The sequence below is a fragment of the Bos javanicus genome, chromosome 10 (assembly GCF_032452875.1).
Source record: "Bos javanicus breed banteng chromosome 10, ARS-OSU_banteng_1.0, whole genome shotgun sequence".
In the NCBI taxonomy this organism is placed as follows: Eukaryota; Metazoa; Chordata; class Mammalia; order Artiodactyla; family Bovidae; genus Bos; species Bos javanicus.
Window position 1 is genome coordinate 15,546,636 of NC_083877.1, and position 17,510 is coordinate 15,564,145.

The window sequence follows — 17,510 nt, forward strand, 5'->3', positions numbered from 1 at the left end:
CTGCCTGCTCTGAAGACCAAAGTGGTGACCCCCTTCTATACATGAATCCCTGGGTGCTCATCGTGGGCACAGGAGGAGGGGACTTTGGACTCACTGCCCAGCTACCTGCATGGGATGAGATGGTAGAAGATGCCAGCCTCAGGGGTGGTTCCAAGTGGAGAGGTGGATGGTGAACTAAGCTCCAGTTTTGGTCTTTGATTCTGGGTCTTGACTCCGAGGAAGAGATTAGGTGCCATTTGGGAGTAAGAAATTTACATTTCTTGAGTACCAACTCCCTGCTAATAGTGGCACTAGATGGGTTGGAAAATTTGGATGGGAACTGAGGTTTACCTCCTAACACAAGCAAGACTGATGCATTTATCTTGGAAAAACCCAATACTGTAGGACCAGAAAGTCGTCTACAACAACTGCTATTACAAACAACAATCACCATGGTTATTAGCGTCATTAGTATTTACTCAGAGCTCACTGTGTGGCATGCACTATGCTGTGGGCTCCGCGCCACCCTCCCCCCACCCCCATTTAATCCTTGTGACGGTCCTCTGAGGTGGCCGCTGCTCCTCTTCCCATCCATTTCCCTCATGGGAATACTGCTTCTCGGAGAATGACAGACCGGAATCTCAGAGTTACAGGAGGAGCTAGAATTCAAACCCAGCCAGCTAGACCCCAGTGCCCCTGCTGAGCAGAAAAGATAAAACAGCAGAGACCTCCAACCTCCGTCTCACACCCAGAGAGGGTGAGGTACTCCTCTATGGTTCCACTTTTTGGCAGAACTTGGAACTAAAATCCAGAGTGAGTGACGCCAGCCCAGCTCTCTGCACTGCCCCACCAGCCTCTGGTTCCTACCTGACGCTGACTCATCTTGGCAAAGGGCCGGTGTGTGTTAGGAGGAAAAGGAGGTGCCCAGAGGCAGGAGCAGAGGCAGAGGACGGCCCAGTTAGAAGGAGGTCCTGGTGAAGTGAGTCAGCCAGCAGTGATCCAGCGTGAGTCCCGGTCGTCCTGAGCCTCAAGCTCCGCATCCTCAGAGAGCCCTTGCGGTAGGCGTTGTGGTGATGGCGGAGAGATACCCCAGTGAAGGCACTTGGCACCCGGCCGAGCGCCAGCCCTGCCTGGGGCTTGGTCCATGTCCCCATCCGCTCTGGGATATGGTCTGGTTTCCTGGTCCAGGGCTCCGTGCTCCACAGCACCTGTATTCATTTCCTGTGGCTGCTGTAACAGGCTACTGTAAGCGGGGAGCCTTACAACAGAAATCGATCCTCTCGCACAGTTCTGGAGGCCAGACGTCCACGGGAAGGTGTCCCCAGCTTCCGGGGGCTTCCTTGGCTGGTGGCCCCACCAGTCCAGTCTCTGCCTCCACAGTCACGCCACCTTCTCTCCTTTCTGCATCTGTGGAATCTCCCTTTGCCTCTCTCTTCTAAATAAGGACGCTAGTGATGGCATTTAGGACCCCTGAGGGTGATCCTGGGGAGTCTCCCCATATCGAGGTCTTTCACTTAAAATCACATGTGAAAATCACCCTTTTCCAAACAAGGAAACATCCACAGGTTCGGGGAGTGGGGACACGGATATGTGTCTGGGGCCCTCCAGGCAGCCCAGCCCCATACCCTAGTGTCTGGGGCCTGGCTCACCAGCTCTCTGATTCCATCAGGAGGCGAACTGCAAAAACCACAGAGTGAACCGGGTGGTCTTCCTGGGGAACATGAAGCGGCTTCTCACCACGGGGGTCTCCAGGTGGAACACGAGACAGATCGCCCTCTGGGACCAGGTCAGCCACGGGAGGCGAGGAGGAGGGTGATGTCAAAGGGTTGTAGCCCCAGGGCCTTGCTGGAGTTGGGGAAGGTGAGTTGCCATCCTGCCTGGATATTGATCCTGGGCCCCCGCCTGCAGGAGGACCTGTCCATGCCCCTGATTGAGGAGGAAATTGATGGGCTCTCTGGCCTTCTGTTCCCCTTCTACGACGCTGACACCCACATGCTCTACCTGGCTGGAAAGGTAGCGGAAGGTGGGGGAGGGACGGGGGCAGCCTGTGGGAGACCTCTGCCCCCATGGGGCCCTCAATCCCTCCCTACCTCCCAAGAAGAGCCCAACCTCTGCCCTTCTCCCGACCCAAAACGGCCCCAGTGTCTTCTATCAAAACCTACCCTTGCATCAGATGCTCATTTTACTCGGGTGTCAGTGACTGAGGATCCCTTGGGGGTGGACTGGAGCCAGATCTTACAGGGGAATAAGGATCAGAGCCTGGAGAGCATCATCCCTAATGATGTGATTTGAGGCACCTGCCAGGAGATCTTGTTTGTCGAGAAGACTGTCTGTAGGCCCACCAGCATACACACACCCGCCACACACACACCACCCCACCACCCCCAGCGAGTCCTGCATGGCATCCCAATGGGGCCTAGAAGCCAGGCTTCCGTGGCCTTTTGAGCATGTTGGGGGCTGGTGGAGGCTCTCTTCAGTGGCCTCCTGGACCAGGATCTGCTGAACCCCTCCCCTGCCCTTCCTTCTTCCTTCCCTCCCTCTCCCCTGGCCCCCAGGGTGATGGGAACATCCGGTACTACGAGATCAGCACGGAGAAACCCTACCTGAGTTACCTCATGGAGTTCCGCTCCCCGGCCCCGCAGAAAGGTCTTGGTAAGGGGGCCCCGGGGCTGCCATGGCTGTTACACTATGAGAGGAGAGACTGGAATTTAGCTCTTGGGTCACCTCTCCCCCACAGTGAAAAATCAGCCTCTGAAGGTCAACTCATGGACCAGTCAGAATAGAACCTCCAAGTGCTGCCCTGTGAAGGTCAGCCTACTCTTCCTCAGCCAGCCTGTCACTGCCCATTTGACCGGTTCCATCCATCCACGGTGCTTGGCGTCCTCCGCCATTCTGGCCATCAGCAGCCGGCAGGGGTGTGCGCGGTCCCTGCGTTCCTGTCTGCAGATGGGGAGGCTGAAGCCCATTGTGGTTCTGACATGGTGGAAGGAGGTTCAGTAACTACAGCTCAGAACTAGGTCCAAGTGCAGGCCCCTTCCTGAAGCTGCTGCGAAGCCAAGACCCCCAGTCCCCCGAAGCAGCTCTGTCCTTGCTGAGAAGACGAGAGGAATTCCAGGGGTCCCCTCCCCACCTCCCCAGGCTCTCCAGGTTCTGAGGCAAATCCCAGAGAGGACTCCAGGATTGACGAGTGTAGTGAGTCTGTTTTTCACTCCCACTCTCTCCCACCACTAAAGCCTTACTATGAAGTCTTTGTGCCCAGGGACTCACACTGGGGGCATCTGACCCAGCAGTCTGCATGTGGGGTCCAGATCACCCAGTGGAAGAAATCTCTGGAGTGGCTCTATTCCCTTCTCTCCTAGAGCTTGAGTCTGGCTTTGTCCTTCTGAGGATCTGGTGTGATGGACAGGGCCTGAGGGCCAGCTTCAGAGACATCAGGGCTGCAGGGGCCTAAGGGCCCCCCGCCCCAGTGACCAACAGCAAACTGAAAAGCTAGAGATATGCCTGAGGTCCTTATGACCATTCCACTGACTTCACCCTTCCCCAAGGCTCTGCCACTTCCACCTCCCTCACGATCACCCCATCATCAATTAGTATAACAAGCAGCCTGGACTTTGGAGTCCAAACTGGGTTTATACTCTGATTCAGCTGTGCCCTTAACCCCTCTGAGTCTTAGTTTCCTCATCTGTAAAATGGGATTAAACCTACTTTGAAGGGCTGTTGTAAAGCTTAGAGGTCATGTATACACAACACTTAGCAGAGTACTTGGCTCCGTCTGCTCCTTCACATAGTCATTCAACAAGCGTTTATTGGCTACAACTGTGTGCCCAGACCCTCGCTTAGTCCAGGGGTACAGTGATAAATAAAACAGAACGTGGCTTCTCACACTGCCCACTGAAGGGAAGACAGACAATAAACAAATACGTAAGGAAAATATTGTAAGTTAGTAAGCTCTAAGAAGAGAATCAAATGGGATCATAGAACAGAGAGTGACAAGGACTGTTTTAGACCAGGTGACTGGGGGAAACCTCGCTGTGGAAGTGACATTGTAAACTGCGATCTGAAAGGCAGGAAGGGGGAAGAGTAGAGCCAGCAGAAAAAACAGTTAGTGCAAAGGCTCTGAGGCCAGAACAAGCCTGGCATGTTCTAGGAGCAGAAGGGAGGTCAGTGTGGCTCAGCATCGAGTAGTCTGTGGAACAGGCGACAGACGGGGAAAGTGTTAGGCGATTAAGTTGGAGAGGTGGGCAGGGGCCAGATCCCATGGGATGCATTAGATAGGGTGTATTAGAGTTCTCCAGAGAAACAACCAAGTGTATTTATAAAAAAGGAATTGCAAGGATTTGGCTCATAATCACAGAGGCTGAGAAGTCTCACCATCTACCCTCTACAAGCTGGAGCCCCAGGAAAGCCAGCAATATAATTCAGCTCAAGTGTGAAGGCCTGAGACCCAGGGGAACCAATGGTACAAAACCCAGTTCAAGGGCAGGAGATAAGATGTCCCAGCTCAAGCAGCGAGGCAGGAAAAAAGGGCAAATTCCTCCTTCCTCTGCCTTTTGCTCCATGCAGGCCCAGAATGGATTGGGAGATGCCCACCACCCAGCCTCACTGGGGAGGGCCATCCACTTTACTGAGCCCACTGACATATAATGTTAACCATCACACAGAGGGAGGAGTTGGGATTTCACTGGGAACTCTTTGTAGAATTTTATTCTTCTTGGGCTGGTGGGTAGGTAAGAGTGGGACTGTGTGACATGATCTGAAAGGTTAGTTTGAGATTGCTGCGGCTCCTGTAGGAAGAATGGATTTGGGAGACTGGATCTTGAGAGCGCAGGAGGCAGGCAGAGACCAGTTAGGAGGCTGCTGTGGACTTCTAAGCAAAAGAAGATGGTAACTAGGGGGGATGGCATGGAGATGAGGATGGATCCAGGAATGTTTAGAAAGTTGGGTCATCAGGACTTGGGGAGTGGGGAGAGAGGGGGTACTGAGGATAATTATTTCTGCTTGTCCTCCTCACCTGTGGTCACTGTTGAGCACTGACCATGAGCCAGGCACTTTCTGCAGGCTCTGGGTGGCTACTTAACTCACCCTGGGCAGGTAACATAGCTCTAAGTGGCAGAGCCAGGACTCAAACCCAAGTCTCCTGGCTTCTCACAGTACCACGAAGCCACTTCCCTCCAGGTTCCTGAATTCTTTGCTCTGGTAGAGCATCCTTCCATTCCAGATGAGGAAAGGTAGAACCTTCAGTCATATTCATATCCTGGAGAAAGAAATTCATGTTGTCTGTGCTCATCACTGCTGGGCAGTTAACAAGCATCTTCACACTCAGTCTCGTGAGGGGCCACCACTGGACTCCTTTAGGCAACCAGGGAAGCTAAGGCTTAGAGAGGCAGTGATTTGCCCAAGGACTCCCAGCCAGAAAGGGGAGAGAATAGAGATTCAAACTCAGGATCCTGTCCCACCCCAAAGCTGGTGTGTCTGACCCCACACCGAACTGCTCCCCCAGCAGGTGTTCAGCTGATGCAGCTATTAGGGCTGTTGTGTCTGATGCCCACACAGACACACATGAACACACGCAGACACGCGTGCATGCACATGTGCCTGTCAATCCTAGAAAGCACATGACGGAACAGCAGTCTTGGGCTGCATGTAAACCTCTGAGTGCACAGGAGAGCGTTCTCCTTCTTTCTTTCTTCCTTCCTTCCTTTATTTCTGGCTGTGCTGAGTCTTCGTTGCTACTGGTGGTCTTTCCCTAGTTGCAGCAAGCCCGGGCTACTCTCTGTTGTGGTGTGTATACTTCTCATCGCGGTTATTAGTTGGCTATCAGACTGGCTCATTAGTTGCAACTCATGGGCTCTAGAGTGCAGGCTCAGTAGTTGGGGCTGAGTTGCCCTGAGACATGTGGGATCTTTCCAGACCAGGGAGAGATCGAACCCATGTTCCCTGCAGTGGTAGGCAGACTTTTAACCACTGGACTACCAGGGAAGTCCTCTCCCTCTTTCTTTCTCTATGAAGACTGGGAGCACAGAGGCTTCAGGATACCAGTTCATTTCAGCAGGTGATGGGCTCTGAGGTGTATAAAGTGAGTGGGCAAAAGCGCCTTTCTCTCTGCCTCTCAAGAGTCTCACCTACAAAGAGAATGGATTAGATTCAAGTAGTTGTGCAGCCCCTTGCAGGTCTCAAAGGCCCCCACGTCTACAGTCTGCACCTTGGTGAAACAGGTCTGGCCCATGGGGCTTATTTGAGAAGTTACCCCTAGAGCCAAAGCCTGACTCGGGAAGCCCCCGGCCCCTTCCTGTCCACTGCATGGGTCCTTGCCTCCCAACCTAGTGCCCTCCAACTGCACCTTTCCCCTGGCCAAGGTCATCAGGAAGGAGGGTTGCTGGGGGGACTCCTGGGACCCCATGCAGCCGTGTGTGTGCCTGTCCGCAGGGGTCATGCCCAAGCACGGGCTGGACGTGTCTGCCTGCGAGGTGTTCCGGTTCTACAAGCTGGTGACTCTCAAGGGCCTCATAGAGCCCATCTCCATGATCGTGCCCCGGAGGGTGAGTGGGGCCGGGCTGGCTGCAAAGGGCCCCTGGCATTGAAGGCTGACTTCCTCACTACTGGGGCTATGAGCCTGGAGGAGCTCAGAAGAAGGAGGTGTTTTCCTGTGGATTGGGGTCTTCGGGCCTAATTTGGGGTGCAGAGGGTGAGGGCCACTCCAAGGTGAGGACAGTCTGGCTTGCTAACGAAGGCAAGGTGGGAATTCCAAGTGGGAGACACTGAGTACTAAGACTTGGAGCAGAGAGAGCAGGTATGTGGTTGGAGGTCAGCGAAGGGGAGTCTCGGACTGGAGAGAAGGGGCCTTCTCAGCAGTCCCCCACCTGTCCACTCTTCTGCTCCACCCCACTGCAGTCGGATTCCTACCAGGAAGACATTTACCCCATGACGCCGGGCACGGAGCCAGCTCTGACCCCTGATGAGTGGCTGGGAGGCATCAACCGAGGTACCACCAGGGGTGGGCTTCCCAGAAAAGAATGGGAGACTGCAATCTTGGCCTTCAGTCTAGCCCACCCCCTTCCCCTTGCATATCCTCCTCGTTGAACTCGCCCTCACACCCAGCCAGCTGTCAGGCGTGGTGTCATGAGAGCCACCATCACTGGAGAGTCCACAGGATAGTCGGTGAGAATACATGCCTTGCCTTGCTTAGATCCTGTGCTGATGTCTTTGAAAGAAGGCTATAAGAAGTCCCCCAAAATGGTGTTCAAGGCTCCCATCAAAGAAAAGAAGAGTGTGGTGGTCAACGGAATAGATTTACTAGAAAATGTCCCACCCAGGACAGAGAATGAGGTAAGAAAAATAAGTTATTGCCTCCAGACACACTGGCAGAGCGAGACCTTTGCATTTCAATTATGAGCTTCAGGCCTTTAGGCCAGCTCGGTTCTGAGGCATTTTTCTTTCTGTGACAAATACCATAAGTAGCCTGCTGTGGGCTTCTGTTGCCTCTGACCCCAATAAATAGAGGCTGGGCTATGGTGGGGATATTGATGCCCCTCCCCATCCCCACAAATCCCAGAACCTGGAGTTACATGTCCCCGTGTGAATCCATATCAGAATGTCCCTGTCATCTGCCGTTGTAAATTCCTGGCTCACGAGGGAAACCAGCCTCATGTGTTACAGCACTGCCTTCCTCCCTGGCATGGCAGCTGCCGCGAGGTCTGATGATTTCCTGTTTTTGTGGAAGAGGCTGAGTGTTTATGAAAGTACTCTTTGTACCATTTGGAAAGGGAGCAGCTCTCTCAGGGCAACCAGAGCTGGGCCTTGTCCACGCCCCCCAGAGGCCTTGCCTTCTACCACACCCTTGGTCCCTGGCACAAATACAGTTCAGCTCAGCCAGGATTCATGGAATGCCCACTGTGTGCCAGGCCCTGGGCTGGATGCAGCTGAAGTGGAGAGGCTGCAGGGAGCCACCTGCATCTGGCTCTCTCATTTCCTGGCTGGGCCTGAACATGTTTCCTGACCTTCCTAAGTCCATTTCCTCACAGCAAAATGGGGATGTGAAATGCTGTGAGAGTTAAAGAGATCGTCCCTAAGTGTCTAGCACTTTTCCTGCTCACATGAGATGCACAGAGAGGCTAACTGCATTAGCTCTCGAGAAGGGGGCAACAGAGGATGAGATGGTTGGGTGGCATCACCGACTCAATGGACATGAGTTTGAGCAAACTCCAGGAGATGGTGAAGGACAGGGAAGCCTGGCGTGCTGCACACACAACAAGAACCATGTAACAAATTACCCCAAGACTTAGGGACTTAAATCCCACAAATGTTTTATTATCTCACAATGTCTGTGGGTGCTTGTGACTCAAGGTCTCATGAAGGTGTGAATTGTCAGCCAGGGCTGCAGTCACATCTGAAGACTCACCCGTGGAAGGATCTGCTTCTGGCTTTCCTCGCTTGGTTGCTGGCAAGACCCATTTCCTCATAGGTTGTTAGACCAAGGGTCTCATTCCCCCAGGAGCTGCAGCCAGAGGCCTCCCTCAGGTCCTTGCCACATGGACCTCAAAACAGGACAGCTCACAGCATGGCCTTGAGGAAGAGAGGGTGTCAAAGGTGGAAACCACAGTCTTTTTGTAAACTCCCCTTGCAAATGGCATCCCAGCACATCTGCCATATTCTATTCATTAGAAGCAAGTTACTGGGTTCAGTCCATCCTTGAAAGGAGGGGCATAACATGGGGGCCATCTTATAATTATCACTGTTATTCATAAAAGTATGATCATTCCTGACCACCAAGGCTTAGTCTTACAGGTAAAATTGACAGGTAAATTTTTAATTGCTATAAAATATGTTTATGTGCCGTTATAGAGGGATGCTCAGATTTCTAAGGCTGGATGAAACTATGATCAATGGGATTTGCTTCAAAATAATCACCCAGGAGAGTGGTACAGGGGAAGGAGGTGAAAATAAAGATGAAGCAAGAGTGGTTACATGTTATTTGCTGAAGTTGGAAGTTGGGTACTTGGAGGTTCATGGTGCCTTTCTTTCTACTTTTGTATATATTTGGTGTTTTCTTTAAAAGAAATTTTTTATGTACCCTGACAATGTAGGCATAGTTGAATTGTTGCGAGCCTAGGGCCTTAATAAGAGCCTAAACTTTGCTCTAGTACTGGGTGTGGAGAAAGCAGGGTTGAATAGCAGTTACATGGAGTGGACTTGTCTATATGAATCAGAACAGAAGACCTGGAGAAATATTTTAAAGGGTCTCTAAGCAAACAATATAAATGCCACAATCTATACACTACAGCTTGTATCCTTTCCTCCCTGGGGAAAAAAATTTTTGCTCAGAGGCTGGTAACTCTTGTTTTACCTTTTACCCACAATTTTAATACAGAAAACTAGAAGCAACGAATGAGAAATTGGTTCAACAGTGAAGATTTCATGGGTAGCCTGACACACGGGAGGAGACATGGTTGTACAGCTCTGTAATTTTACTAAAACTCACTGAATTGACACTTGAAATGAGTGAAATTTATGGCATATGAAGTATACCTCAATAAATGTTTTTTAAACAAAAGCTGATCCAAAAAAATTATACAAGGAAACTTTGAGAACTTGGAAGGCATAGGTGTATGTAGAATTATTTAGTGTGGGGCATACAGCATAATCTCTCTCTGAACAGAGGTAACTAGAACTGGTTTGTTGGTTAATATAAATTTTTTCCAAGTCAGTTAAAGGAATGAATCATATAAATGATATATACATTCTTTAAACCATTTATTTTTGTTTAAAATATAAAACATATACATTTATTCCACATGTTTTGATGTAGAATCAAGACCTTCCTTTTCTCTCGGGACATCCCAGTTGGGATCTTCTATGTATCTGTCAAATAAATCACACTTTAACTCCTATTTCCATTTTCAGTGTTTTTTTAGGTGGAATGAGAACTTAAAATCAATCTGAAAACAAAGCGCTTGTTTTTTCTAAGTTTTCCCCAGTGTTTTTTTTAAAGACAGGTTTATTGAGGTATAATTGACCTGCCGTACAATTCATCCTTTGCAGTGTACAGTTCCACGAGTTCTGACACATGCCTATAGCCGTGTAAGCACTACCATGCAATCAAGATACAGAATATTCCTCAATCTTTTGTGTGTATATCATCCGTACCTATCAGTAGCAACTTTTTAGCACCCCTTCTTCATCAAGATTCTCAAATGCATTCAACTTAGTTTTTATAGAAAGAGCCACTCTCCTTTTGTATTTCTATTTCATCAGTTTGTGTGGTATTTAAATTATGCACTTACAAAGACAGCTGCAACTCACACTGGGCAGTTGGAGGACCAAGACAACTGTCTGTTGGTGACATTCAACTCAAGTGTGTGGGGTCCTTCAGGAGCCTGCAGAGGCTGTGTTGTGTGGGCCAGTCTGTTTTATGGAAGCAGTGGAGAGGCTGTTTAATCCAGGGAGTCATCTCAGCAAGGGTGTTGTCAGATTCCTATGCTTTGCTCATGGCCATCCAGCAATGCCCAGTGCAAACTTTGGGGTGCTGTGCTAGTCCCCCATCAGATGGAAAAATACCATTCTATATCCTGACCTTAAGGAAAAGAGAAGAATAGGGGGAAGGCTATATGAATAGAAAGAGAACTATATGAATCTTAGGAATTAGGTATTCTTAACTTCCTTGGTGGATCAGTGGTAAAGAATCTGTCTGCCATTGCGGGAGACATGGGTTTGATCCCTGGCCCAGGAAGATCCCACATGCCTTGGAGCAACTAAGCCAGTGCGCTACAACTACTGAGCCTGCACTCTAGAGCCCTGGCGCTGCAACTATTGAGCCCATGAGCCACAGCTACTGAAGCGCACGAGCCTAGAGCCTGTGCTCCGCGACAAGAGAAGCCACAACGGGAAGCCTGTGCACCGCAACTAGGGAGCAGCCCCCACTCTTCGAAACTAGGGGGAAAAGCCCAGGGAGCAATGAAGACCTGGACAAAAATAAATATTTGTTTTTAAAAAAAGAAGGATATTATGTATAAAATAGATAACTAATGAGAAGATACGGTAAAGCACAAGAAACTCTACTCAGTGCTCTGTGGTGACCTAAATGCAAAGGAGATCCAAAAAAGGGGGGATGTATGTATACATATAGCTGACTCACTTCGCTGTACTGCAGAAATCGACAGCAGTGTGAAGTAACTGTGTGCACGTGTGCACTGTCACTTCAGTCGTGTCCAACTCTTTGCAACCCTCTGGACCGTAGCCACCAGGCTCCTCTGTCCATGGGACTCTCCAGGCAAGAATACTGGAGTGGGTTGTCATGCCCTCCTCCAGGGGACCTTCCTGACCCAGGGATTGAACCAGCATCTCTTACATCTCCTGCATTGGCAGGTGGGTTCTTTACCACTAATGTCACCTTGGAAACTCCCAAAGCAACAATACTCCAATTTAAAAACAAAGAGAGAGAGCCGGGTACAAAACATTTCAGAAAGCTTTCCATTCCGAATGGTAAGTAAATAAAGTATTAAGGCTTGAAGCCCTAAATGGGTAAGCTTAGGATATCTGGCCTGTGTGGACTGGGCCCTTCCTTGGTGATCTTGGATCAGGGTCCTTTCTTTTCTGCTTCACAGGGTGGGGAGGGGTGGGGTGGGGTGGGGGTGGGCATGGGTGAGCTGAGTCTAGAGATGGGAGAGCAGCCTCCTGAGTCACCTTGGACCCTGGAGTGGGGAAGGGGTGGGAGGCCTGAGTCAGGACAGCGGCTGCATGGGGGGAGGGGCGGGGTACGGATACCCCTCCCCCCGCCCCCCGCGAAGGTCACCTTCTCACCTGTTCTCTCCCACCCTCTGGCCCCTTCTCTCGTCCACACCAGCTCCTCCGAATGTTCTTCCGGCAGCAGGATGAGATTCGGAGATTGAAAGAGGAGCTGGCCCAGAAAGACATCCGGATTCGGCAGCTTCAGCTGGAACTGAAAAACTTGCGCAATAGCCCCAAGAACTGTTAGCTCCCCCGCTGGGCTGCTTTCTAAGCCGATCTCTCCGTTGTTTCTACTCGTCCCTTAACTTCCCCTTCTCCGGTGACCCCAGAGAGAGCGCCAGGACTGGAGCTGGGGGAGAGCCTGAGGACCCCCCCACCTGCCACCTCAAGAACTGGAAGCTGACCTTTGACCTCTCGACCTCATGCTAATAGGAGTCCCCAGCCTCTCCCAGAGTCCAGGCTGGCAGCCCCTTTCCCTGACACCCCCGGAGCCTCGGCTTCCCCTCGGCTGGGCAAAGGCCGTGAACTCCCCCCCCGACGAGTGCCCTCTGTGGACCAAGGAGCGCAGGGGGAAGCCAGAACCCCAGTAGACTTAGAGGTTGAACTTGTCCCCAGCAGAGGGGGCTGCCGGGACATCTCTGCGCTCCCTGCTGGGGCTCACGGTGGCCCTGATGGACGCGCAGTAAGGGCTGGATTGCAGGCATCAGCGGTCTCCCTCCCCTCCCCCACCTCCCTCGCCCTGGGCAGTCCCGGAAGCCCATTCGCCTGACCAGGGTTGCAAGCAGCCCAGCTCCTTCCTGTCTCTTGCCCCCTCTCTCTTATCTTCAGGGAATTAAGAGGATCCTTCACCAAGGCCATAATGACCCCTTGCCCTCCCCTGATGCTCTTCAAAGCTCTGGCAACACCCTTTTCCCATTCACTTTGTGAGGCAGTCAGGGTAGGGAATAGTGTCCCCATTTTACAGATGACAGAACTGAGGGTTGCTTTGGGGAAGTGACATCACTGAGTCACCCAGCAGGTGAACAGTGGACCCAGGACCAGTGGTGTGCAGACCGCAGGCCCGGGCGCTTCCCACTGCATCAAGATGCCAATCTGACAGGGGCATCACCAGGGCCCAAGTCTCGGTGGAGCAGAAGGAGGACCGGGAGCCTCCCAACACCAGTAGTGCCAATGTGCCACACCCCTCCCCCACACTCAGTATCCCTTGGACCTCCTGGCCCCCAGCCTTTGCCCTCACCCCCCAGGTGACTCACTCCGAGATGAGGCCTCTTCCTCCTGGAGGTTGAGGCCGAGGAGGGTGGAGCTGGCCCTGGGAAGGCCGAGCAGTGGCCTGCTGGCCCCGAGGGCTGCTCTGCGTGCGTGTCCCTCCTCCCCACTCTCAGCCACGGTCAGCCTTACGCTTGTAGAACGACCACAGCCGCTAACATTGGTGTAGCACTTTAAGGTTTACACAGCCCTTCGACATATAGGATCCCCTTTGAGCCTCATCTCAGCTCCCAGAGGCAGGGAGCGTTCTCCCCACTTTGCAGATGAAAACACTGAGAAGCAGCTCAAGGCCACAGGACCCTGGGAGATGCCACATTTCACTTGGTCTTCTACCATTTTCTTTTTTTCCTCCTTTTCTCCCTTCATTTCTCATTACTCACAGAGTGTATGAACACTGTTCTCAGAAAAGTCACAGTTTGAGGGGGGAGATCTGGTCTGGGGATCAAGAAATGGGTGTCTGCACCTCTCTCTCATTAGCTAGAACCTCTAGATGCATTGTGCTCTGCACCTGCTTGTCCCACGGCCACCCTGCAGAACTTCCATCCACAGAGGCGGGGCTCCCTAAGCCCCTCCGAGTGACCTGGGCAGGGAGAACCCCAAACCCTCAGGCTTTTCCTCCAAGAGCCTTCCACGCTCACGGCCAGCTAAAGCAGGGTCTCCTCACCCCCCAGACCCCGCTGCTAGACTGCGTCAGCTCACATCTCCTCCTCCCCACACTTCTGAAGCTTTTTTTCTTCCCCACTGACCTTTGTGGTCTTCTGTGATTATTTATGCTGCCTCCCAAGGATAGAATTGAAATAAAATGTTTTCAAGTTATCAGGCCTGGGCACGGCCGGCTCTTTTCACCTGGGCGGTTCCTCCTCTTGGTCGCCATGGTATCCTGATGGCCAACTCCCCAGCCACAGCCCTGTTGCTTCTCTGCAACAACAAACCATGTCTGTGTCTACAAGTGTGACTTCACACCTCAGCACTGCTGACGTCTGGGGCCAGATGATTCTTTGCTCTGAAGGCTGTCCTGAGCACGATCAGCTATTTAGCAGCATCCCTGGCCTCCACCAGCCAGATGCCACAGCAACCCCAACCCCGTCATGATAAACAAAAATGTCTCCAGATATCACCCAGTGTCCCCCCTGGGATGTCAGAATTGTCCCCAGTTGAGGACCACTATTCCACATCCACATCCAGCCCTGTGTTGGGGTCTAGAGGACACCTACATTTTACACTGGAATGCTGCTTCACAGTTTACAAAGAACTATTCCGTGTACTTGACTCCTTTGATCTTCACAGCTGCTCTAAGTGGTGTGTTCTGATTTTTCCCGTTTTCAAAAAGAAAAAAGTCAGGTCCAGAACGTGACATGCTCAGTCAAGGTCATTTAGCTGGTGTAATGGGGAAGACACGCAGGGACATGGACCTCCTGAGCCCAGAGCCAGAGGAGGCACATGTTGCCAGTCCTCAGCCAGGCTTAGTGCTGGGCAGGGTCTCTTCTGGAAGGAGGGCTAGGGCCCATCATGAGACAAGGGGCTGCCAGGCCGCTGGGCCACCCTCCCTCTCTCACCGAGCCAGGGTGGTGGTGGAGCACAGCTGTCAGTCTACAAAGTGGATAGTCATGTGACAGTGTGGATACCACAGGAAACTCCAGAGAGAGAAAAGCAGTGAAAATCTCAGAAAAGAGGGCTGGTGAGGAAGTGATAAAGGGCAGTGGAAGAGCAGGGGGAATGACCTGGGATAGGTAGGGCGTGGTCCAGGCCCAGCTCCACCTCTGACGGGCTATGTGATCTGAAGGGATTCACTGCTCCTCTCTGGGCCTCACTTTCTCTATAAAGTGAGGGTGTAGGGCAATTGGAGGGTCCCTTAATGATCTGACACTTGAGTTTCCACAAGTTTCTCCTAGCAATTAGGAGAATGGGACAAAGCCCCAAGATCACCAATTGTCCAGCACAAGTGAAGCAAACAAGAAATAGTTTCCGTAAGATGTTATGGAAAAATCCAAACAAACTTTTTGGCCAACCCAATATCATCAGGAGAAGGGAAGTAATAGGGTGGCTTCCAACAGGGCTTGGGTGCTGAAATATACTCTAGCTAAACATGAATTTGAAAAAGACACCCATAGAGTTTCTGATGTGGATCAATTCACAGTTCTGGGTTTGAAAGAAATGCTAAGGTCATTGAGAGTTTGGACCCCAAAGCTCCTTCTCCAGGGATGCAGAAGAAGGTGGGTAAAGCTGGGTCTTTCACCAAGGTTTCTCCCAGCCTGGGCAGGTGAACACACACGGTGACCTGTCTCATATATGCCTCTGTCCCATGGGATCCCCAATTCCCAGTCCAACTGGGCAGCTCTTTAATTCTCACTTATTATGGAAGGTTGTTCAAGGTCAGAGGTGAATGTGATTTCTCTCCAAGCAGCCCGTTTCCCAGGTGCATTTGTTGATGAACCCATTGCTTGCTCATTGGTTGTCCACATATGTCCTTTAGTTCTTCACATCCTAGAATGTGCTCCATGCCTCCTCATTCATTACGCTGATCCTGCGGCCAGTTACAGCCTTGCTGATCCTGCGGCCAGTTACGGCCTCACCTACCACGTTGCCCTGATTAGTGTAACCATGGAGGAGAACAAGCCCATCTGGCTTTTCATACCTTTTCCCAATGCCATGTTCCTCCCCAGGTGCTTGCTCCCTTCTTTTCTCCAGGTGAGACTATCTGAGGCTAACCTCCAGACCCTTTTCTTGTATGGAGAGGTCCCTCTGGGCATGCCTAGAACTCTGGTCACACATATCCCCCACATACCAACACCTACTTGGATTTTAAGCTCAGCCTAACTCACCTTGAGTGGCTGAATCTACTCAGTACTGGGCACTGGGAACCCAGAGATGGGAAAGAATCAGACTTGCCCTTGAGGGGCTCCAACCAGTGGTCCATCAATAGGCATCATGTCACCCAGCGGGATGTGGAACCCCTGGAGGCTGGGCTGAGTTCCACCCTCTGCCGGATTCCAGGTGAAATAGGCAGTTGTTTGCGGATTTACTGATTCCTGGATTCCCTGCAGTCAGCCTCCTGAGATCCCAAGATGGGCTTGGGCATTTTTAGACTCTCTCTTGGTGCTGGGCACACATCCCAGACTGCCAGTGGACCGTGCAGAACGTGGCTGCTTCTTCACTGTGCGAAATGATTTCATACTGCAAACACCTCCACCACAAGGGCCCTGCCCCTCAGCTTGGAAGGCTGTGCTGACCGGGCTGCTTAGAGCAGGAGCAGACGCTCACCTCCACCACAGGAAGCCTTACCAGACTCCTCTCCTCTATCCCCACCAACCCAGGTCCGCCAGCCTGACGAGCAGGGGGATGCAGGCCCTTGGATCAGGGAGAGGAAGAGGGCTATGCTGGCAGAAGCTTCTTGCTCTCTGTGCCTCTGTGTTTCTATTTGGGAGCAACCTGCAGACTGTCTTCCTCTAGAATGTATTCAGTGACAAACTCAATTGGATCACCTTACTTAGAGAAGGTGAGCAGCTACAGGGTCGGGTCTGCAGAGTTCTACGAAGGTCCTGTCCCAGGCCTTATACCTGGCTGTCCCACTGCCTGGAATCTCCCCCATTAGCACAGTCCCTTTGGGCAAAGCTTTGCCCTTGCCAAAGCCCTCTACCTATAACAGATTCCCGCGGGTATTCAGATGCTGTTGTGAAGAGGGTTGACAGATTGAAGGAAGGAAAGAAGGGGGCAATGAAAAAGGGGCGGGCTCAAGTGGAAGGAGAGTGATGGGAACACTGAAGACTAAGATTTTGGATTTCAAGGTCACAGTGATTAAGGCAAAATTCAAAGACCAGGAAGAGTTTGCTAGGCGCTTGAATCTAGCCAGCAGGTGGCAGATTATGGCCTTCTTATCGAGCCCATTTTTCCTGAGCTGAGTCCCTTCTGCCACCTCCCATCCCACCCAAGAATGAATGACCCAGATATAGGCACGAGGGCCTCACGGCAAAGCAGGCACACAGAATAGCTAGGATCTGAAACACCCCAAGTGCAGAAGAAGGAAGGCTCAATGGGGGACAGCAGGACCCTCGCTGCCCCAGGTCACTGTCAACAGACTGCTGGAGGAGTTATCTGGAGATAGCCAGAGGGGGGCGCTCACCTCACCACCCTCTGAGGCTGCCTGTCTCGAGTAGCTGGAAAAAGGCTGAATCGGGGTTGCCTTCCCAGCTGAGCCCATGACTCTCTGACCTTTAGCAGCTCCCCGCTTCCTGTCCTGCCCAAGGGACAATGGCAGGGAGGGGCCTGGAGAGTGCAATTCAAAGAGGCCTGGAGCTGATGAGATGGCAGAAGGAAGAGCCAGGAACATGAAGGGGAGGGAAGAAACGCCAGAGAAGGAGGAGCAGGGGACCAGGCTAGACCTCTGCAGCCCTGGTCATAGCCCAGCCCAGGCCTGGGGCTCATCAGCTTCAGCCCCACACGATCTCCAGGAAGTTGCTGACGAGAGAAACCTGAACTGCATCCCAGGCAAGAGATACAGCCCAGGGGCAGAGAAAGAGGGGTCTCAGCCAGGCCATGGAAGC

General features: G+C 51.9%; 1 protein-coding gene across 6 annotated transcripts in view; it reads left to right on the plus strand.

Annotated features, from left to right (window-relative positions):
• CORO2B (coronin 2B) overlaps positions 1 to 13,785 on the plus strand; it is a 149,211-nt gene extending 135,426 nt beyond the window's left edge. For all 6 annotated transcript variants that reach the window (XM_061430188.1, XM_061430186.1, XM_061430189.1 and 3 more), the window contains 7 exons: positions 1,649 to 1,765; positions 1,888 to 1,992; positions 2,535 to 2,631; positions 6,406 to 6,518; positions 6,871 to 6,961; positions 7,166 to 7,305; positions 11,819 to 13,785. In XM_061430188.1, coding sequence (XP_061286172.1) covers positions 1,649 to 1,765; positions 1,888 to 1,992; positions 2,535 to 2,631; positions 6,406 to 6,518; positions 6,871 to 6,961; positions 7,166 to 7,305; positions 11,819 to 11,950 — 795 coding nt within the window. In that variant the 3' untranslated portion in view covers positions 11,951 to 13,785. The remainder of the gene's footprint in view (positions 1 to 1,648; positions 1,766 to 1,887; positions 1,993 to 2,534; positions 2,632 to 6,405; positions 6,519 to 6,870; positions 6,962 to 7,165; positions 7,306 to 11,818) is intronic.
• Positions 13,786 to 17,510: the final 3,725 nt, after the last annotated feature.